Raw genomic sequence first — 24,344 nt, forward strand, 5'->3', positions numbered from 1 at the left:
TTCACTCTAGACAGACTAGAAATAATTTTCCCAACTCCTAAATACTGCAAGCTACACTCACATCAGAAGCCTGTTTCCATGGTTTGGCCTGAGTTTTGATATCCAATGCTACTTTGCTGTCGTACTATTGTACACTACTTTGTATATAGTCACTTTTCTGTTGGCAGACTCTTCGCTTATATCTCTGCTGTCCTCACTCATGTTACTATTGCATACTACTGACAATCTCTCAGCATTCTGGTGATGTTGTGTGTTGTTCAGCAGTAAGTGTCTCTAATGATGCGCGCTCTGCTGTCTTGACTCAAACAGTCTTCTGTTTTCTCACAATTCCTACATTTTATTTTATTTTATATATATATATATGAACATCCAGAGTAAAAACCAGAGTTACATTTAACAGTAGTACTTCACTTAATTATACATGTATCACTCTTCAGTGATACATGTATCTATAATACCATCTGCTCCTATGGGAACAAGGTGAATGCAGAATTTACTGGAGTGTGACACTCTTAAACACATTATATAAATATATATATATATATATATATATATATATATTATGTATTGTGAATGATCTCAGCGACTAGTTTTGACAAGCCTCCCTATTTTTCTTTTGCTTTAAAGACCAGTGTGTTGCACTTTCTTATTTTAATATAAGTGTCTGCTCTATCAACAGTGAGTTGGTAACGGCTAATTACCACATTAAAAAACATAAAACACATGAAGTTGAAGGATGAGCGACAGCAGTGCCTATACACTTCATGTATTTATATAAATATATATTTTTGCTAAAATAGTTAAAAAAACAATCAATATAAAGTGTCTTGTGCATATGTGCATTTAGTGCATGATAAAAACTGAACAATGAGGTAGTGTTCTGTACAATGTATTCAACAATTATATAAGTGTTATAGTCTAATAAATAGTAACAGTGCAAGAAGTTGTATTAAATATATAAAATATCATTAAATATACATGTATAAAAAAACAGACAATTTGTTAAAATAAATTGTATACGTGAAGACAAGAAAAAAAAATCTGAATATATAGATAAAAATGATACTTCATAAAACAAGAAAAAGGTGGATCATATGCTTATCTTAATGGGGTAATCAGACCCAGTTCATGGAGGCAAGAATAGTGCAAGTTCCAACGCGTTTCATCAGTAATCAGACCATCAAGTGTCTCTAATGATGCGCGCTCTGCTGTCTTGACTCAAACGATCTTGTGTTTTCTCACAATTTCTACATTTTATTTGATATATATATATATATATGAACATTCAGAGTAAAAACCAGAGTTACATTTAACAGTAGTACTTCACTTAACTATAGGTATACTCTTCAGTGATACATGTATCTATAATACCATCTGCTCCTATGGGAACAAGGTGAATACAGAAATTACTGGAGTGTGACACACTAAAACATTATATAAATATATATATATATATATATATATATATATATTATGTATTGTGAATGATCTCAGCGACTAGTTTTGACAAGCCTCCCTATTTTTCTTTAAGCTTTAAAGACCAGTGTGTCACACTTTCTTATTTTAATACAAGTGTCTGCTCTATCAACAGTGAGTTGGTAACGGCTAACTACCACATTAAAAATCATAAAACACATGAAGTTGAAGGATGAGCGACAGCAGTTCCTATACACTTCATGTATTTATATAAATTTATATTTTTGCTAAAATAGTTAAAAAAACAATCAATATAAAGTGTCTATTGCATATGTGCATTTAGTGCATGATAAAAACTGGACAATGAGGTAGTGTTCTGTACAATATATTCAACAAGTACCGTATATACTCGAGTATAAGCTGAGTTTTTCAGCACATTTTTTGTGCTGAAAAAGCACCCCCTCGGCTTATAGTCGAGTCATGCCCGCATGGTACGCAGCTGAGTAGCGTACCATGCTGGCCGCGGTACAGACTGTGTCTCTGTGACACAGCTGCACCGCGTGTGTAGCTCTGACCGGACGGAGTTCTGTCAGCACTGCACACTGCCAAACACACAGCCGCCGGAGCCGGCAGCTGTCTGTTTGTTGTAATCAGCATTATGTAAACAGTCTGTCAGACTCTCATCGGCTGCTGCTGCTCCCACTGCGGGAGCCATCTTCCGGCTCCCGCAGTGGGTAATGGGAGAGATGTCGTCATGACGACGTCTCTCCCATAATGCAAAGCGGCCGAAGGAGCCAGTAGCAGCGTCGGGACCAGGAGCGGGGTTTCAGGTAAGTGGTTTTTTTTATTATTATTATTACATCTCTCTCTACTGGGGGGGCTACCCCTGGGGGCAGTACCAGGGGGGGATTACTACTGGGGGCACTACCAGGGGGGGTATTAATACTGGGGGCACTACCGGGGGGGAATATTGCTACTGGGAGCACTACCAGGGGGGTATTACTACTGGGGGCACTACCAGGGGGGTATTACTACTGGGGGCACTACCAGAGGGGGAATATTACTATTGGGGCAGTACCAGGGGGGGATTACTACTGGGGCAGTACCAGGGGGGATTAATACTGGGGGCAGTACTGGGGGGGGATTACTACTGGGGGCAGTACTGGGGGGGGATTACTACTGGGGGCACTACCAGGGGGGGATATTGCTACTGGGGGCACTACCTGGGGGGTATTACCACTGGGGGCACTACCAGGGGGGGTATTACTACTGGGGGCTCTACCAGAGGGGGAATATTACTACTGGGGGCAGTACCAGAGGAGGGATTACTACCAATAGCTGCTGCATTTCCCACCATAGGCTTATACTCGAGTCAATAAGTTTTCCCAGTTTTTTGTGGTAAAAATAGGTACCTCGGCTTATATTCGGGTCGACTTATACTCGAGTATATACGGTATATAAGTGTTTTAGTCTAATAAATAGTAACAGTGCAAGAAGTTGTATTAAATATATAAAAAATCATTTAATATACATGTATAAAAAACAGACAATTTGTTAAAATTAATTATATACGTGAAGACAAGAAAAATAATCTGAATATATAGATAAAAATTACACTTCATAAAACAAGAAAAAGGTGGATCATATGCTTATCTTAATGGGGTAATCAGAGCCAGTTCATGGAAGCAAGAATAGTGCAAGTTCCAAAGCGTTTCGTCAGTAATCAGACCATCAAGTGTCTCTAATGATGCGCGCTCTGCTGTCTTGACTCAAACGATCTTCTGTTTTCTCACAATTCGTACATTTATTTTATATATATATATATATATATATATATGAACATCCAGAATAAAAACCAGAGTTACATATAGCAGTAGTACTTCACTTAACTATAGATATACTCTTCAGTGATACATGTATCTATAATACCATCTGCTCCTATGGGAACAAGGTGAATACAGAAATTACTGGAGTGTGACACACTAACACACACATTGTATATATATATATATATATATATATATATATATATATATGTCAGGTGCATAAATATTGGGACATTGACAGAATTTTCATATTTTGGCCTCTATTCACCACCACAATGGCTTTGAAATGAAACAAACAAGATGTGCTTTAACTGCAGACTTTCAGATTTAATTTGAGGGTAATTACATCCAAATCAGGTGAACGGTGTAGGAATTGCAATGGTTTCTATATGTGCCTCCCACTTTTTAAGGGGACAAAAGTAATGGGACTATCAACTCAAAAGCTATTTCATGGACAGGTGTGGGCTATTCCCTCGTTATTTCATTATCAATTAAGCAGGTAAAAGGTCTGGAGTTGATTCTAGGTGTGACATTTGCATTTGGAATCAGTTGCTGTCGGCTCTCAATATGAGATCCAAAGAGCTGTCACTATCAGTGAAGCAAGCCATCATTAGGCTGAAAAATCAAAACAAACCCATCAGAGAGATAGCAAAAACATTAAGTGTGGCCAAATCAACTGTTTGGAACATTCTTAAAAAGAAAGAACGCATCGGAGAGCTCAGCAACACCAAAAGACCCGAAAGACCACGGAAAACAACTGTGGTGGATGACAGAAGAATTATTTCCCTGGTGAAGAAAAACCCCTTCACACCAGTTGGCCAAATCAAGAACACTCTCCAGGAGGTAGGTGTATATGTGTCAAAGTCAACAATCAAGAGAAGACTTCACAAGAGTGAATATAGAGGGTTCACCACAAGATGTAAACCATTGGTGAGCCACAAAAACAGGAAGACCAGATTAGAGTTTGCCAAACAACATCTAAAAAAGCCATTACAGTTCTGGAACAACATCCTATGGACAGATGAGACAAAGATCAACTTGTACCAGAGTGATGGGAAGAGAAGTGAAGGAAAGGATCTGCTCATGATCCAAAACATACCACCTCATCAGTGAAGCATGGTGGTGGTAGTGTGATGGCGTGGGCATGTATGGCTGCCAATGGAACTGGTTCCCTTGTATTTATTGATGATGTGACTGCTGACAAAAGCAGCAGAATTAATTCTGAAGTGTTTCGGGCAATATTATATGCTCATATTCAGTCAAATGCTTCAGAACTCATTGGACGGCGCTTCACAGTGCAGATGGACAATGACCCGAAGCATACTGCAAAAGCAACCAAAGAGTTTTTTAAGGCTAAAAAGTGGAATGTTATGCAATGGCCAAGTCAATCTCCTGACCTGAATCCGATTGAGCATGCATTTCACTTGATGAAGACAAAACTGAAGGGAAAATGTCCCAGGAACAAGCAGGAACTGAAGACATTTGCAGTAGTGGCCTGGCAGAGCATCACCAGAGATGAAACCCAGCGTCTGGTGATGTCTATGCATTCCAGACTTCAGGCTGTAATTGCCTGCAAAGGATTTGCAACAAAGTATTAAAAAGTGAAAGTTAGATTTAGGATTGTTTAGTTTGTCCCATTACTTTTGTCCCCTTAAAAAGTGGGAGGCACATATAGAAACCGTTGTAATTCCTACACCGTTCACCTGATTTGGATGTAATTACCCTCAAATTAAATCTGAAAGTCTGCAGTTAAAGCACATCTTGTTTGTTTCATTTCAAAGCCATTGTGGTAGTGAATAGAGGCCAAAATATGAAAATTCTATCCATGTCCCAATATTTATGCACCTGACTGTATATATATATATATATATATATAAATATAGTAAAATGTAGGGGTGCACTCACAAGACTTTCAATCAAGGCAGTATCATAGGTTATTTATTCCATGAAAATATGTTCACCGACGTTTCGGACCTCACAGGACTTTTGTCAAGGTACAATAATTCATTACACTCACAGACCTTAAATACCCAAAAGCCCACCCCCCATAAGAAGACATATACACCACATAAAACATGGACACATAGCTAACAATGAGTACTGGAATAGCTAATTATCACATACTCAATATATCTGAGATCAATCCAGTGCATATCCAAAATCCAGTACTTGCATACATACCCTAATCGAGCATCTCATAGCACCTGTTGCAACCTGTGTCACGTAGATGGATCGCACGCTCCTGACAGCGCATCCTCCGTCATCAGATCACGTGTGTTATCCCGATGAGCCCATACACAGCACAAAGCTCGCGGCAATTGATGCCGCGTCATTTCTCGGCTGCCGCCCTCAACTGAGTGTCAAGTCGCACTACAAGTGCGTCACACGTAAACATCTAGCTTAGCAACAAACTCATCACGTGATCATATGATCACTAGGCAATGCTAAACATAGTGTACGGACCTATTGGATGAAGCACAGAGGTCTCATATATATATATATATTTATATAAATATATATATATATAAATATATATATATATATATATATACATACAGTATAACAAACACCTACTTTGCCTAACATAATCTCAGGATCAATGGTGGTCTCATGGAATATATATCGCAGGACAACCATATAAACCTATCACAACCATAAAAGTATCGAATGCATAATGTCATTATAAAAAAGTGTATGCAATTAAATCTCCCCAAAACATAACATATAATATTCCTTATTGCACATAGTTAGCCATATATAAATAGACATATATCAATCATCATTTATATTAAAATAGACGACTAGGACACCGACTATAAAAATAAACAAAAATAAATAAAACATAAAGAATTAAATGATTTGTGAAAAACTTAAAATAATAGAAAAAATACAGAATGCAATAGAATTCCAGAGTAATCAGTTGAGCCACATTGGATAATCATGCTTGGGAGATGCCCCCTACAGGAAAATATTCAGATGTATAGATTCATTCAGGCCTTTTGGCCAGACTATGTCTAATTTGTATATCCACTGGGCTTCCCTACGTAGGAGCATTTTAGCTGTATCACCACCCCTCTGTGGTGGAGGCCCCCTATCGATAATCATACAGCGTAGTAGTTGATGGTGGTTTTGCATAAAATGTCATGCTACTGGTTTGTCGGAATTACCAGTTTTCAAGGCCTATCTTTTAGACGAACGATCATTAGCGATTCGTTCACGAAACAGATGCACCATTTTGCCCACATAAACCAATGAGCATGGGCATATGAGAATATAAACCATGAAGTCAGACAAGCATGTAAGCCGATGTTTAATGGCGATCTTTCGTCCATTGCGTGGATGTGAGACAAAGCTTCCTGCATTCATGCTCCTGCAGGTCGCGCAATTTAGGCATCTAAAGCACCCAGTTTTAATTATTATTTATTTATTACCAGTTATTTATATAGCGCACGCATATTCCGCAGTGCTTTTGCAGAGAATATTCAGCCATTCACATCCGTCCCTGCCCCAGTGGAGCTTATAATCTATATTCCCTACCACATGCACACACACATACACACTAGGGGTAATTTTGTTAGGAGCCAATTAATCTACCGGTATATTTTTGGAGTGTGGGAGGAAACCGGAGCACCCGGAGGAAACCCACGCAAGCACAGGGAGAATATACAAACTCCACACAGTTAGGGCCATAGTGGGTATCGAACCAACGACCTCAGTGCTGTGAGGCAGTAATGCTAACCATTACACCATCTGTGCTGCCCAGTTTTAGTTGTAGATAACCAGCTTTCACTCTCCTCTCTCAAGGACATGTTAGGCCACATCAACAGATCTCGCAAGTTAGGTCCCCTCCTGTATGCGATCAGAGGTTTTTTAGGAAGGGATTTGCCCAGTATAGGATGTGTGACTACTTTCTCCCAATTTTTCTTAATGGTGGTTCTCGTCATGCGACTGCCAGTGTCAAATGTGGTTAAGAATACAAAAATCCTTTCCGTTTTTATTCACCTTTTTATGTGAGATGTTACTCTTAAAGATAGTTCGTGTCTTCTCCAGGCATCTTTCAACAATCTTTGGATGGTATCTTCTCTCTAGAAATCTCTGTTGCATCTCCTTTGGCTGGAGCTCCATTGTCTCAACATCCGAGTTGTTACGCATAACTCGGATAAATTGCAAAACCGGTAAATTCTCCTTAAGTGGTCTTGGATGGTAACTATTATAGTCCAACAGCGTATTCCGATCTGTTATTTTTCTATATAGTCGGTGTCCAAAACCTTTTGCAGTGGCAAACACGGTCCCATCTAAAAAATGTATCTGTTGTGAATCACATTGCATGGTAAATCTAATCGGTGAGTCTAATTTATTGAGTAACTCAACCATATCAGTGGCTGATGTCTTGTCGCCATGCCACAGCAGAAACACATCATCAATATAGCGTTTGTAGTAACTGATTCTATCTCCAAACCTCAGATATAGTGCTGTTCGTATTCGCTCATGAATATATTAGCATACGCTGGTGCGATGTTACTCCCCATTGCAGTCCCAGAGGTTTGAAGATAGCATCGGTCACCAAACTTAAAATAATTATATGTCAGAGTCAGATTTAGAAGTTCCAGCAGAGAGTCAATAGGCAGTTGACCGTGGTGATTTTGTAATAAGGCCTTTCTAACTGCCTGAATACCAGCCATGTGAGGTATAACTGTATATAAAGATGACACATCCATAGTCATTAACAGGTGTGTCTCTGGAGCCACAGATACCATCTTGCGATCATTAATAAAGTCACCAGTATCTTTTATATAGCTTTGAATATATCTCACACAAGGCTGTAAGCATCCAAAAATGTGCCACTGGTTGGAACAGAGACCCCCGGGCCGATATAATTGGTGGACCCGTGGGCCTCTGTAAACATTAAACATTTGTGTACCTTAGGCAATGCGTACAATATAGGACTTATCGGAAAATCCGTACACATAAATTCAAACTCCATTTCAGTAATCCAACCTCTCTTTAGAGCAGCCTCAAGTAATGTATCCAATCTGTTTTTAAAGACAGTGGTCGGATCGTTGTCTAAGACTCTATAAGTATTTGAGTCAGACAACTTTTTCAGAAGCTCTTCATTGTAATCATGTGTCCTGAACCATCACAGCCCCACCTTTGTCTGCTGGTCTTATAGTGATCAATTTGTTATTTTTTAACTCTCCTATCGCCTGTCTTTCTAATCTGGTAAGATTATATCTGGTTTTTCTGTTTCTCTGGACCAGTTCTACAACAGCGTTACTCATTGCAGCGCCTGGAAGCACCTAGCTGCATGCACAAGCCTGACGACCGCCTGTGTACTACACAGGTTGAGGTGCTGAAGTAACCTGCCAGAAAATAACTGGTCACCAGAGCCACTGGTCTCAGCATGGAACCTGCTAGGGTGAGGGGGTTAGGTATGGGATCCCTGCAGTTCTTGATACCGGCGGTCAGAATACCTACAGTGGCACGACGACAGTCAGATTCCCAATGCCTGTAGGTAAGTACCATAGCCCTCCCCCTAATCCACCTACCCCCACAGCCTAACCCTCCCCCAGTGCCTAATCCTAACCCCAAGCCTAATACTGTCGGGATGTCAACCTTCGGGATTCCAGCACCGAGATTCTGACCGCCGGCATCCCAGCCACCTGGATGCCGACTACATCCCGGATGAGGTAAGGATAGATTTTTACACTCACAGCCTGATACAGGTGGGGGGTCATCATACCTATATACATTCTATTGTTCATTCTTTTGTTTATGTGTTTGTTTATGTTTAATGGCCGGTGTAAATAAATGCTTTAAAAATAATTTTTCACAGCTTGTATTGTGTATAATAACTTGTTAGCACTTTCATTAATTTACTAATTATTGACCAATTTATACTGATATTGAAAGCTGCTTAGAATCATAGGGGGGCACTTAGATTAATCTACATATTAATACCATCTTTAACCATTGTAGCCCATGGGCACAATTTAATGGGAAAGGGATTCAAAGGAACCCTCCCCATAATGGCATCTCACACGTACCTGGTCCGAGAGAACCGCGCATGTGCAGTAGTGTGGCGAACCAGGAAGTCAAGTGATCGCTTTAGCCCCTATTTCTGCATTTAATAAATGCTGGCGATTCTTAATTTAATTTTGTTGCAATAAGCAGCGATACTTAATATCAAGAGCTTTACATTTGCATTTTAAAAAGAACAAGACACAACATAAACTTAACTTTAGTATTAGTGTTCTTGGCAGGCTGTTTTAGCAGGGCACGGTGCTCTGAGCATTTTTAAAAAGAAGAAAAGTGCCCTGTCCTATTCCAGAGTGCCACAAATTGAAAATTGAATAGGGGCATGGTTTAGTATTGGAGGTTCCGGCACAATGCTTTCTTGCTCTAGAATCCCTCCTGCCTCAAAGCATCACATTTAGCACCTCCTTTGCGCCCTGGGAGTGCCTTGCCCAAGAGGAGATCTATGTAATTTGGGTCCAGAGTTCTAGAGCTGCAGTTTGTCTAAGCTAAGGATTGTAGCTCTCTGGCTGCACCCAAGACCCCGCACCACTGCATAATTTTGACTGGGCTGGTCTGAATGCCTTCTCTCCTGTTTCCCACAACCACAATACTGAGCAGAACTGTACCCTCTAGCCTCTGGTGGTATTGTTTAAATGCCCAAATCAGCGCTCCCTGTTCTTGAAAGCTGCACTTTCCTTCTCTGATGGCCGGGCATTTTTTTCTTCCTCTCTGCTGGCATGCCCCACTTCCCTGAGCTACCCTCCAGCCAGGCAGTGTACATTGCATCTTACCTATTCCAGCCTTCAGGTATCCAACTAATTGAAGGGGTCTGAAGGGCATTAATGGGGCATATTGGTGGCCTGTGGGGCATTAATGGGCTATGTGGGATGGTTTGAGGTGCATTTATGGGCTGCGTGAGGTGGTCTGAGGGGTATTGATGATGCATGGGGAGTGGTCTGAGGGGCATTAAGTAGGGCATGATGGGTAGTCAAATTTTGCTCTTCAAAATTAAAATGTGCCCTCTTCACTGATCAGCACCCTGCCCCAAAAAATCCTAGAGACATTCATGACATGCTTGTGTATACGAGTAAGTCTTCAGTCTGTTTTAAAAGGTTTCTAGAGTGGAAACCTCTGGAACTGTGCGTGGAAGCGAATACTGCTAATTATTTTTCATCTGATCGAACTAAGCAAGTCAGGGTATAAGTAATGAGAAGTTGCTTCAGGTTCATTGGTCCCTGGTTATGTAGGACTTTGAAAATCAGTAAGCCAATCTTGATTTGCCATTTTACTGGCAACCAGTATAGGGAGTAAAGAATGGGTGTCTTGTGGCTGGAGAGAAGCTGGTTAAGTAATAGCCTGACAGCTGCAAGCGGTGCAAATCTTTTGCTAGAGACCCATGTAGAGGGCATTGCAGTAGTCTAAGCATGATGGTACAAATGCAAACACAGTATGAGTGTAGGCAGATCTTCTGTGGGAATTAAGTACTTGTTTCTGGTTATGATCCTTGGATAAAAGAATGAGGATTTGAGCATGGCTGACATGTGTCAAGCCACAATCCTGGACAACTCCTAGATTCCGCACATGTTCAGTGTTTTGCAACTCTGAACCCCTGAGTGTAAGGTTACTGGGTCAGTTGTTTTGACCTTTAATGGAGAAGTCCTATCATACGAATCTCTGTCTTATCAGGATTGAGTTACAGCAACTGGCACTCATTCTGGAAATCGGCTAGACAGCCATTTAATATTGGTATTGGTTTCTTAATACCCAGAGCAAAGGACAGGCACAGTTCAGTATCATCTGAATAGCTGTAGTAATAAAGGCCATGTCATCTGATTAATTCACCCAGTGGTAGCATGTTGTATACTGCAGAAAGCATGGGAGATAGGATACAACCCTGTGGAACACGGGTGACGATGAGTATGCTTTTTGCAGAGCCGAATTAAGATTTCATTGGGCCCTAGGCAAGGAACAAGTTTTGGGCCCCCCTCCGATCCATCCTCACCTTATACATGCTGGCAACGTTATTTCAGTGTTATTCTGTTGACCATGGTGCCCTGCTCCCCAAACCCGGAGAGACCCTCCACTCTGCTACCTACCATCAGTTTAATGACAACAGGTTCAGACTTGGGTGAAATAAATGGGTAGAACCTTGGCAGTAATCCAGTGTTGGTGGCAGCAGCCATTACTAGGATCAACCCAAGATTGTAATTATCTCAACACTTGTATTTGCAGAATCATCATCCAGCTCCTCTGTATATAAATCAATAAGTATACAGTACATTGTGTTGGAACAATCAGGGCTATATTTAATCTGGTATGCCATTCAGGAAGTTCTTGTAAAAATATATGTAATCTGGAACGGCGTCCCTGAACCACCTAAAAAGTTATGTTTAAATTGAGCCTGAATGCATAGTACAGCGCAGCTTGAACTTGGGTCAATAAAACCTGCAGCGCAGCTCTTCCCTGACTACAGTGCTGACTCACTGTCTCTGCTGTTGGTAGGTGGCGGCCATCTTGAGGAATCCGACTTCAAGCTCAGGGTCCTGACAGGAGTATGCAGTCACAGTGACATACCTCCGGACTGTTCTGCAGTCAGAACAAAGTCCGCCATGCTCCAGATTGTTGTCAGACACTGCTCCTCTCTCCTATCAGTACTAGTAGCTTTGACTACCTGCCACTGCTGGTGTCATAAACTTCATTTTCTTCTTGTTTTGATCCTGGAATGATGGGGCCCTGTTAGAAATAAGATACAGATGTGTCCTCACACACCAAGCCTCAATACCCCATGTGGCGCCAGATGCCCAGTGTGAGTGAGCCACACCATACGGTATAGCGTAATGACTTATTCTTTAAATTTTCTTTATTCGCACTGCAGATGCAGCAAAACACCACTCAATCTGTACCAGGGACACTTTTAAATTATACAGAAAAGTAAGAGTCCGCACAAGTTTAACCAATAAGTTTGAAAATGATTGATCAGAAACAATTATACATAAGATATACCAACATTAAGGTCTATTGAGGTGATGAATTTCATAAATGACTCTGGGTTGGTGGTGCGCCCACGATATTTGTGTAGAACACGTAAATAAAGATATTTTTGCAAAGACACAAAAAAAGGGGAAGAAAGACAAATATGCCTTACATGGGGCACTCTTGCAAGATATATGAAAAATTAAGTAAATGCTAAATGAAATCATTAAAACTTAGCGTTTAATATTATCCTTAAAATGAATTCTCTAATGAAGAAAAAAATATACTGAATCAATCAGGTTAATACATCTCATAAATAGATAACAATATACCACCTAGCTGATAGGGAAATATACAATGTGAAAATAACACATCATATACCACGATCACAAGGTGTGAAGTGAAAACAGATTACCATACTATAAGTCCTGGATATAATTGAATATGCAAATAGATATAATCAAAAGGACAAATATAGTAAACAAAGCAGTTGAAAACGCAAATGTTCAATTTAAGAACACAAATGTTAACTAAGTATGCAAAATGGCGAAAATAAACATATAATGGACTTCAATCTCAGAGCCCTTAGTAAAAATTGTAACGGGCTGACACACCAAAAGGAAACAGGTATAGTGCCAATGTATATATAGACAAGGCACAAGTACATATAGTACAACATTTAGCATGCAGCATATAGCATACATGCCTACCCTCCCGGTTTTCGCGGGAGGCTCCCGATTTTTCGGGTAACCCCCCGCACCCCCGGAAGGGTAGGCATTTCTCCCGCATTCTGCCCACTTCCTAGTGAAGTGGGCAGAATTAGGAGAATACCCGCGGCAATCGCGGGTCTCCGTGAAGGGGGCGGGGCTTAAGCTGTGATTCTGCATGAATCACTGCAATTGGCCCCGCCCCCTATGTAAATTGTGCCCAATCGCGGCAATTTTACAGCGAGGGGGCGGGGCTTAATGACACGAATCGTCAAGCCCCGCCCCCATCGGCCCCCTGCTGCATCTCTTACCCGGGCTTCTCCCGGGAAGAGAATGTTAAAGGTAGGCAACCCTGGCATATAGTGGGTACATCCTATAAGTAAAGCATCTGTGACACAAGATAATCTTGATGTCTAATTGATGAATCAACATGGACAATATATATATAAACAAATCAATATATCAGTGAAAAAATCTATGTAAATTAAACCCAAACATTAGGTAATTCAAATAACAGGTTAGTGTTCATATCCTATAGAGTAATAAACAGTGAGATACACTAAGGGTTAATGTCTGTCACCTGGCTAAAAGATGGAAATAAGCCACTGATGAAGGAAGTAAGGCCTGGGGGAGAACAGCGTGGGATCACTTCTACTGTCCCCTATCTGAATCAAAAAGGGGATGAGAGAGTGACAGCCATGTGGATCCCAGGTGAAACAACAGACAGCACTTCTGCTGTCTGGGATAGGGCTGTGTCTCTCCCTGATACCAAGGGGCATTGCAGGGGGAGTCAGCAGCTGAAAACCCAGATGAGAGAGCGCTAGAGAGAGATAGAAAAGTACCTGGATAGTGAATCAAAGCTGCAATGCGGTGTGCTGAGAAGTTCCTGCTACTGTGAGCGGGTAAGTAGAGGTAGGACGCGCGTTTCGCCGGAGCTTGGTCACCTGATCGCCTGGCGGTTTTCAGCTGCTGACTCCCCCTGCAATGCCCCTTGGAATCAGGGGAGAGACGCAGCCCTATCCCAGACAGCAGAAGCGCTGTCTGTTGTTTCACCTGGGATCCACGTGGCTGTCACTCTCTCATCCCCTTTTTGATTCAGATAGGGGACAGTAGAAGTGAGCCCACGCTGTTCTCCCCCAGGCCTTACTTCCTTCATCAGTGGCTTATTTCCATCTTTTAGCCAGGTGACAGACATTAACCCTTAGTGTATCTCACTGTTTATTACTCTATAGGATATGAACACTAACCTGTTATTTGAATTACCTAATGTTTGGGTTTAATTTACATTGATTTTTTCACTGATATATTGATTTGTTTATATATATCTTGTCCATGTTGATTCATCAATTAGACATCAAGATTATCTTGTGTCACAGATGCTTTACTTATAGGATGTACCCACTATATGCTGCATGCTAAATGTTGTACTGTATGTACTTGTGCCTTGTCTATATATACATTGGCACTATACCTGTTTCCTTTTGGTGTGTCAGCCCGTTACAATTTTTACTAAGGGCTCTGAGATTGAAGTCCATTATATGTTTATTTTCGCCATTTTGCATACTTAGTTAACATTTGTGTTCTTAAATTGAACATTTGCGTTTTCAACTGCTTTGTTTACTATACTTGTCCTTTTGATTATATCTATTTGCATATTCAATTATATCCAGGACTTATAGTATGGTAATCTGTTTTCACTTCACACCTTGTGATCGTGGTATATGATGTGTTATTTTCACATTGTATATTTCCCTATCAGCTAGGTGGTATATTGTTATCTATTTATGAGATGTATTAACCTGATTGATTCAGTATATTTTTTTCTTCATTAGAGAATTCATTTTAAGGATAATATTAAACGCTAAGTTTTAATGATTTCATTTAGCATTTACTTAATTTTTCATATATCTTGCAAGAGTGCCCCATGTAAGGCATATTTGTCTTTCTTCCCCTTTTTTTGTGTCTTTGCAAAAATATCTTTATTTACACTTTTAAATTACACAGGTTCCAGAGCTGGTTCCAGTGGAAATTGGCAGTCTAACAAAAACCTGTGTAAAAGCTACAAAAGCAGTTTTTTAACTTTACAGTCTGAGCAAACTTAATGACTCATGCAAGTTCATTTTAAATCCAGAGTAAGGGCGGCATCCAATTAGTGCTAAAGTAGCGCTGCTAATTGATCACGGCGGGGCTATCCTATTATCCCCGAAGTGCCGCCCGATGCCCGCACTTATCATGGCTATTTTTCGGGACCTGATGTGTTGTGAAAAAAATCCACGATAAGTGCCATTTTTTCCAACAACAATAAGGCAAACACATAGGTCTGCGAGCTTATTGTGGACCCTATGTGTTTTTGTGAGAAACACCTTTAAGAAACAGGGATAATCGGCAAAGAATTCCCTGTTTTTCGATAATCGTGGGGATCAATTAGCACCCGAACAATGTTCAGGAATAATTGGATACTGCCCTTAGGGCCTGATTCAGACCCGCTCGCGAGCGCTATGCACAAGACCCGGATAGTGATGGGCAAACCGTCGCTCCGGGTCTCGTACCAAAGGGGGCGTGCCGTCGATGTTGAGTGACAGCACGCCCCCTTTGGTGGGCGGGCCGGGGGAGTGGCTGCCCAAACGGAGGCGTTCCCATGTGAACGCCTCCGTTTGGGGGCGGCCCCACTGACATCACGTGTGATGTCAGTGGGAGAGATTTCGGCTCTGTTTGAGCCGAAATCTCTCTTGGGCTTGCGGCAACGAGATCCTACCACAAGGGTCTCGTCGCAAGCCCGATGGTCGCGATGGTCTTGACCATCGCGACCATCTTCCTGGCCGCTCGCTATAGCTGTGGGTGGTCACCCACAGCTATGCGAACGCCAGGAGGCCACTCTAAAAAACAAGAAGGCCGGCACTGATTCAGAGCGAGCGCTCTGTCAGAGTGTCCGGCTCTGAATCAGGGCCTTAGTCCTTTTAAAGTGACTATATATATTAGTCAGCTCTCTGTGTTCGCATGCAAAGGAGTAACTTGAACTTTGTTGGCCACATAGCAAGATCTTAAAAGGCCCCCCCAGAGGTAAAAAACACAAACATTTTCCCCCACACAGAGACCATTCATGTTATGCCACACAGAGCCCATTCCGGTTATGCCACACAGTAGTACCCCTCATCCACATTTTGCCACACAATAGTAGTGCCCCTTAAACATTATGCCACACAGTAATGCCCCTTAAACATTATACCACACAGTAATGCCATTTACAGATTGTGCCACACAATGGTAGTGCCCCTTACACATTATGCCACACAGTAATGCATTTTACAGATTGTGCCACACAATGGTAGTACCCCTTACACATTATGCCACACAGTAATGCCCCTTACACATTATGGTCCCCTCCACCCCCAGCAACTCACATCCCCGTGTCCCTTCAGCAGCCTCTCGCTTCTCCTGTGTGCAGTCAGCAGCCAGCAGGTGTGGATTTGGTGCAGGACCACCTGCTAATTACAGCTGGTGCAACGTCAGACATGGTCAGACAACACCAGTGCAAATTTGAATCTGGCGCCGGTCCCAAGCCAATAAGAGCTCAAGGACCGGCAGCCAATCTGGAGCCGCCACTGCTGATTGGCTGTCGGTCCACAAGCTCTGATTGCCTCGCAGCTGGCGGTGCTGTCTCTCCATGTCTGCCTGCTGGTGCGCCAGCTGTATTCAGCTGGCAGTCCACACTGACACCCGGGTCCCCCCCCCAGCGGCCCTGACTGGACCGGCCCACCTTGTGTGCATGACTGGGTGAAAGGGGAGTGGCAGGCCATAGAGGCAGATTGGGCACATTAGCAGCTGCACCCCTTACAGCCATGGTAGTTACGTCACTGTACGCATATTAGCAAACAGTGGGGTCCTTTTCCGGATCAATGGAATGGGGTTATAGGGGAGGACAATGTAAACAAATAAAGGCTGCAGGTGTACTTCTGTGTCCAGTCTTCAACACTGGCAACGCCGGATATCCCAGCTAGTATTAAGTAAATGCTTTTACATTTAATAAATAGGCCAATTCCCCAATAAACCCTGATGATATATTAATGGCATACCCATATAATACAGTGAATTCTAAATTGCATTTACAGTCCACCAACCTCACATTACATTAATTTCCTCTACATAAATGTAATCTTCCCACAGCCCCCACATAAAATTAATCTCCCCACACCAGGCCCGACATAACATTTACCCCACCCCCACCCCACAGTCTACAAAAAATTTTTTTCCACAGGTTCCCAGTGTCGACCTACAAGGAGGAAGGAGAGATGGAAGGAAGGAACTGGAAGTGCAGTAAAGGCCATGCTACCCAGCCAGGACTCCCTCCCTAGCTCACGTCTGAGTCCAGCGTTGCTAAGACTGGCTCAGGCTGTCCACTATAGAGTTTGCTTGGGAGCCATATGCCACCCTGCCCCCCCCACCCCCTCCCCTTTCCCCTCAGCTCATCACACATCTATTAACTAGTTGTGTTACTACAAAATGTGCATATACCTCCTGCATCACTAGGAATGTAGACCTGGTGGCACATGTTAACCACGGGCCTAATACAGAGATGGAGGCTATGTCTATGTTGCACGCAGTGCAGCTATTTCTTGCCACTGCGCTTGCTTCATAGCCGCACTGTGCACAAACGACAAAGGATTAGCAATGGTGGTTACAGAGATGATTTATACACAAAGTGAGTGACAAATAGCCAGCATTTGGGGAAGGTAACGAGGGGTGACTAGGAGAATGCAGGGCGTGTCGGGACCATTGTCAGGGTGCACACTAGTGAGCCTCTGCCAATTCGTTCACAGCTGCAGAGGTCCCGGAGAGCTGCACTGTCTGAGACAACATAGGCTTAGTCAGAGGGCCACTGCTGCTACCGCTGTGCAACCGTTGTTTATGACGTTCCCGATTTTGTACGTGAAAGGCGGATGTCAGAAGCCAGAGGTGGGCGTCAGGGGTGCACAAAAAGGCGCAAGTCCTCTGCGTACGGCATCGCAGTTGTGAGGGGTTTAGCGTCCATCTCTGAATCACCATTAGCATCCATATTCTCTTTCACCAATTGCAATGCATTTCCATGTGATAAAAATATATAAGCTAAATCAAATTGTCTGTGAATGGTATTAAATATAAAGAAAATAGTTTAGAAATGCTGTTTTCTGAACATTTGCCACTTTCATAGCTTTTCTATAATTTTATTTCATTCATTAGACTTTTTTTCTGTCCTCTCAGGAATCTCGAGGTCACAAAAAGCTCCTAGCAGTGGCTCCTATTGACCTGCGCAAGTTTGCAGCCATCAGTTCTGCTCCTCGGGAGGTGAAGCTAGCACTCACTCCACGTTCTGTCAAGGTTGTGTCGGCAACACTCACTGTCACCATCACCTGCAGTTTGTTGCGAGAAGGCAAAGCTACGTGAGTTGAATAGGGCTAAATTAATTTTACTTAAGATGTAGGGATGGAGCCAACTGCAGTGTGTTTAGTGCAGTGAGGCCTAACATTAGCACTTTTTGTATGCTTGTAAATATTATTTTTAGTGATTAATTTTGCTAATTATGTTGAAAATGTTCCACCTCGTATGTGACAGTATGAATAAGCTCTCAAATTTAAAATCACCATTTGAATCTACAGTTAAAATCAGTTCCTCATGTACAGGGCTATATTTCTGGAAAGTCTCAAGTCACAAAAACCAACAGGTATTATAAATCATAGTATTCCCCTCCAGCGCTGTGTATTGTAATAATACCTTAAACACATACAAACCAAAACTGCACCATATGAATAGCAATAATAGAATTTGTGGTCCACAGAAATCATTGTTTTTGAATAGTACCTTAATATTATATGCTTGATTTTTAGTATTCCTATGTATCCAATAATGTTGCATTTATTGATAATTGTTATATTCTGTATAGTAGTTGTTTTATATCCAGAATAATTTTATATTCCATTCCAAAAGTTTATTAGTCTACTATGCTGCATGTTAATATAATGCATAATTGAAATTAATTTTCTTGCACTTCACCATTAGTTATCACATCCCGTCATTATGCTGTTTGCTGGAAAGATGTACAGCTCACGTCCTGAGTGCTTTTCATCCCTCTCTTACTAGTTATTTCTAGGGGTATAGTTACTAAAGGTCAGTTTAGCTTTCTTATAAAACCGACGGGTATTGACGGTAGATTACAGTCTACAAAAACAGTATTTGCTATGCATCGGTTTTTTCATCTGCCTTCAATACCCTTCGGATTTCAATCCCCTAGTCTGCCACAGATCACTATGATTAATATGGATAAGAAGGTGTTCATTTTTTTTAAAAACGGTGTGGGGTGCTCACCCCCAAATCATTAACCAGCCCTGGACCCCTTGACCTAGGCTGGTATTTGAAAATAGGGGGTAAAATGGCTCCTCTATCTTCCAATAACCAGCACTAGGCTGAACCAGCCAGGTCAGCTGACGCTGTAGAACTAGTGTGTACCTCCCCTGCCCTGCTCACAGTCACGGATTGGAGGTGAGTGCTGCACAAATAAGAAAAATAATGATGAGGAAGAGGAATGAGGAGGAGGATGATGAGGAGGTGCTTTACTTTGGCATTAATTTGTATTTGGGGCTCTACTGTGGATTAATGTGTATAAGGGGTACTACTGTGTGGTGTAATGTGTATAAGGGGCTTTATTGTGTGCCATAACGTGTTTAAAGGACACGTATAAGGAGTAAGGGTTACTACTTAGTGGTGTAATGTGAACAACGGACACTACTGTGCAGTATAATGTGAATTACTACTTTTGTTTCACCACTCCCCTTCCTTGTGTGGCCACGCCCTTTATTTTTACCTGCAACGTTTACTATATCTGTTTACATTATGGAAAATACTATAATAAAAAATAAAATATAGAAATACTATAAAATACTATCCCTGTGTATAGAGACATGTTGAATACATTTTGTAGGAGGGCGCAAATTTATAGTTTGCAGGGCACCGGCCCCGCTGTTATGGAAATATCGCGGTCATGTGACTGAATTGTTCGTGTACTCAGGCGTGTTGGAGGCCATACTCAGACATAGGGCTGGTGCACGTTTCAATAGTGCGACTGATGGTGGCATCTAAAGACGCATCAGGCAGTATTGCAGCATCTACAGGCACTGAAAGTGGGCGTCTCAGTCGTACATTCATACGAGATATACCAGGGAAAGACTTTGTAGCGGCACTTGAATACATTTGCAGATGGACGATTACCAATAAACTCAACCACATCTGCATCCACCTCTGAATTAGGCCCAATATATTGATTTGAAAAAAAATATTAATTTTACTATAATTTTTTGATTTTCCAGATGTGCTGATAATTCAGTCTGTTAATGTGCCCCACTGGGTTAATAGATTTTATACTCTAGTTATTGCTAAGAAGTGCCAAACATTTATTCTACGATTTTCCATGACTATTTGGCAGCTCTGGTATTCACAGTCTACAAAAACAGAGCAACTAAAATGACTGCTGCTACTTATACTTTATGTGGAAGGCTGGAATAGTCATTTTTTTGGGATGAACCAACATTCAAAAGATTGCAGCTGATTAGTTCCCTAGGAACCAGCACTATCTCTGGCTCTCTCCATTGTGAGTGGGTGAAGGGTATATTTAATACATGGAAATATGCAGAGAATTATGCTTACTGTGCAAAATTACTTTTGTCCATCATTGAAATTAATATAAATTTAAAATTACTATATGTTCCTTTCCACTGTTTAGTCTTTTGTGCTGCTAGAGATGTTCATTAACTCGCTTTGTAATTGTCCACCAGAGATGATGACATGCAAAGCATTGCCAGTCTCCTGAGTCTAAAGCCAGCAGACATTGCAGACTTGGATGACTTCAATGAGGAGGAAGAGGAGGAAAAGTCACAGAGACAGAATCGCAGTTCTTTAGGGACAGCGCCTCGAGGTGACCATCCACTCAAGTCATTTTACTATCATTTTCTTCCATTTCATCTCTGCACAAGGACATGGACCTGCTGATCTTCTAACCAGATAACTGACATATTTCCTATTGGCAAAATAAAATGTATAATTCATCCCTGTGCTGGCCAGGCTGTGACCGAGTGCCGCTGTGACATGTGTCCCCACCAGCCCAGACTGGCACAACCAGGCTGGGGGGAGATGTTTTATTTGTTACATTTATTCCTTTTCAAAACATTTTTATTGCTGATCACCATCATCATGTTAATGACTGCTGTATTTAGTATGCAGTCACATTCTTGCACAACGTTTTGAGCAATAGTACATATTTCTGTGCATTTAAAAACACAAGAAGAGTAAAAAATTTCTATCCCGCATTTTTTTTATGTGTATGTTAGGCCACAAATTTGTGCACTGTTTGCGTGGTCAACATATATAAAGATCTCAGCTTCAATAAAGAAAAAACATAGCAGAAAGCTTATCTCCTATGAGTAGCAAGAAAGTATAGTTATTAAGATAAATATTTGTCTGGCAGCTGTTTATTCGTGCCTGTACCTACAGTATGTAAATAATACTAATATATCAGGTTTTCAATAGAATGCTATGAGACATGCTATGAATGCTGATAAATGTGATCTCTTAAAAGTTACAGTGCATTTATCACAAACTCTACCCTGTAAGTAGCATAACTGCAAACTCATCAGAGAGACTCTCACACTAGGGATTAACTCTCTCAGAGCCTCATTTGTACTATGTTGCTTTGGTATTTTTTATATGGCTTTCTTTATTTTACCTTCTACATTATTACTTGTTCTGTTTTGTCTTTTTATGTGGTAATTATGTTTTCCATTCTCTCCCTCTACTCTTTGTCATACACTCTCTCCATGCTCTCTTCTTCAGGTTATCTTAAAAGCGTATTGTCTGACTACTTGTCAGGTAAACCCAGCTTCTCATTTCCTTGCATCATACCTATCTTAGCTCTTTATACGTCATACTTTTATATTGATCACTTTATATTTCCTGTTGAACTAATCACAACACCAACTCTTTTTTAGAGCCTGTTCGGGAGCTGAACACTCTCACTGAGGAAGAAGATGAAGCGTCTCTTTCTTCAAGTAGGTCTCTTCCAATACAATTCCCTGTTACATTCCATTCTTAGTTACCCACTTACCTTTTATCTCCATCTTTCTCTTTCTTTCAGAGACTTCTCATTCTTTTCATATTTCTTCGCGACCTTCTTTTACTCCCCCCCCACCTATTCCACCATTTCCACCAAGGTTGAATACTAAAGATAAATCTTACCAGCATATTCTTCTTACAGCCAAAAATGAAAGCATTAAACCCTTGCATGCAGACAAGCAAACCCATCACAGCAATTCTAATGGGAGACAGCCATCTAGAAAATATCTGCAACCAACTCCAGGAGTAGCTGCCACCGCAAGCCAAGATGAAAGGTGAGTAGAAACAGAGATTACAGGGTTCATTTGTGACCTGTAATGCACCACTATATGTTTAAGGGCTTTTAAAAATGTCATAAAACAATGCAATAGAGTTTCCTTTAGACATACAGGGGGAGATGTATCAAAGGTTGGAGAGAGATAAAGTGGAGAGTGATACAGTACTAACCAATCAGCTTTTAACTGTAATTTTTCAGATACAGCCGGTAAAGTGACAGTTTGACACTGATTGGTTGGTACTTTATCTCTCTCCACTTTCTCTCTCTCCAAGCTTCGATATATATCTATCCCACAGTATTTAAAAATAAAATAAACAATACAGCATCCCATAATTCCTTATTAAAAATATCAGGACATTGTAGACCACACTTCCAATCCATCCAGACCACGACTGATTCACCTAACCACACTTCCAGTATGGTCTCAGCATACAATGCCAATGAGGAGGCCACCCTTTTATTACCAGGTCAACCAGCCTGAAGCTTCCAGATAACTTAGGGGTCTATTTACTAAACAGTGTTAGGAGAAGTGAAGAGTGAAAAGTGATAAGGTGTCAGCCAATCAGTTCCTAATTGCCATTTCACAGGCTGTGTTTGAAAAATGACTGTTGGGAACTAATTGGCTGGCACCTTATCACTTTTCACTCTTCACTTTTCACTTCTCTTAACACTGTTTAGTAAATAGACCCCTGAGACTGTAATATTTATACCTGTAACTTAAGTTGTAACCTAACTATGGGCAGGGACTGATTAAAAATGGTGCTGATGGGACTACAACTCCAGGCCACATAAGAATAGGCCCATCATCCGGACTAAATGATAATGACCAGCTACCAGCTGACCACACGGTCGACCATAAATAATGAGTATTGTATAAATATATAAACTTACATTTCTATTTTTCTCACAAAATGATGCAATTACTAAACTTTTATTTATTTAGGGAGACATTGGGGGGTAGATGTACTAAGCCTTGGAGAGAAATAAAGTGGAGAGAGGTAATGGGTGAGATGCACTAAGCCTTGCAGACTGATAAAGTACCAACCAATTAGCTCCTGTCATTTTTCAAACGCTGCCTATAAACTGACAGGAGCTGATTGGTTGGTACTTTATCACTCTCCAATGCTTAGTGCATCTCCCCCAATGTATCAACCAATCAGCTCTTAACTGTCATTTTTCAAACACAGCATGTAAAGTGTCAATTAGGAGCTGGTTGGTTGCCACTTTATCGCTCTCCACTTTATCACTCTTCAAGGCTTAAGCCGGTTACATACAGGAGTGATGTCAGCCCGATATGCCGTTTCGTAACGACATATAGCGTGCATCGCTGAGTATGTATGCATGATTGCGCTCTCCCGTGGTTGCTGGCGACGGTCGCCAGGATCAATGTGCTGCACATCATCCTAGCGATATCGCTAACAGCCAGTGCATTATTAATGAATGATGTAATAGTGATCGTTTCGTCCTTCATTAAAGTCGTCCAGTGTGGACGCACAATCACTGTTCACCTGCAATCGTTCTGATGTTGGTTTGGATGCCTGTCGCTCCAGTGTGTACCCAGCCTTAGTACATCTCCCCCACAGCCTGTAAAGTGACAGTTAGAAGCTGATTGGTTGGTATTTTATCTCTCTCCACTTTATTACTCACAAAGGCTTAGTACATCTCCCCCTGGGGCTATTAGCATAAGGGGTGTTCATGCCCGCATGCCTCTGGCCACACCCAAACAGTACTGGTCTCAGCTCCTCCTCTTCTCACATTTAATCATTTTCAGCCCATGACCCTTAATCCTGCCCTGAGTATGGGGGTTCTCTATTGCTGAGTTAATATACAAAGTTATATTTGTGTAATTCATATTTATTATTTTATTTTACATACTGTAAGGGATAGTCTCTCAGAAATGTGCTAGATGTCGATGTATGTTTTATTGGTATTTGTTATAGAATTGTTAAAGAAAGAAGTTACTAAATAACAGTTAAACCTGGAAAAAAAAAATCT

General features: G+C 41.3%; 1 protein-coding gene across 5 annotated transcripts in view; it reads left to right on the forward strand.

Moving 5' to 3' along the window:
- The window catches only part of EHBP1L1 (EH domain binding protein 1 like 1), a 135,434-nt gene that overhangs the window by 60,568 nt on the left and 50,522 nt on the right, over positions 1 to 24,344 (forward strand). For 2 of the 5 annotated variants that reach the window (XM_088442521.1, XM_088442525.1), the window contains exons 5-9: positions 18,176 to 18,354; positions 20,740 to 20,879; positions 21,794 to 21,829; positions 21,949 to 22,008; positions 22,095 to 22,347. In XM_088442521.1, the coding sequence (XP_088298647.1) occupies positions 18,176 to 18,354; positions 20,740 to 20,879; positions 21,794 to 21,829; positions 21,949 to 22,008; positions 22,095 to 22,347 (668 nt within the window). The remainder of the gene's footprint in view (positions 1 to 18,175; positions 18,355 to 20,739; positions 20,880 to 21,793; positions 21,830 to 21,948; positions 22,009 to 22,094; positions 22,348 to 24,344) is intronic. The other 3 variants (XM_088442523.1, XM_088442522.1, XM_088442524.1) reach the window with 3 other exon arrangements.

This window comes from Taudactylus pleione, unplaced genomic scaffold (assembly GCF_031769625.1).
Source record: "Taudactylus pleione unplaced genomic scaffold, aTauple2 ptg000313l, whole genome shotgun sequence".
In the NCBI taxonomy this organism is placed as follows: domain Eukaryota; kingdom Metazoa; phylum Chordata; class Amphibia; order Anura; family Myobatrachidae; genus Taudactylus; species Taudactylus pleione.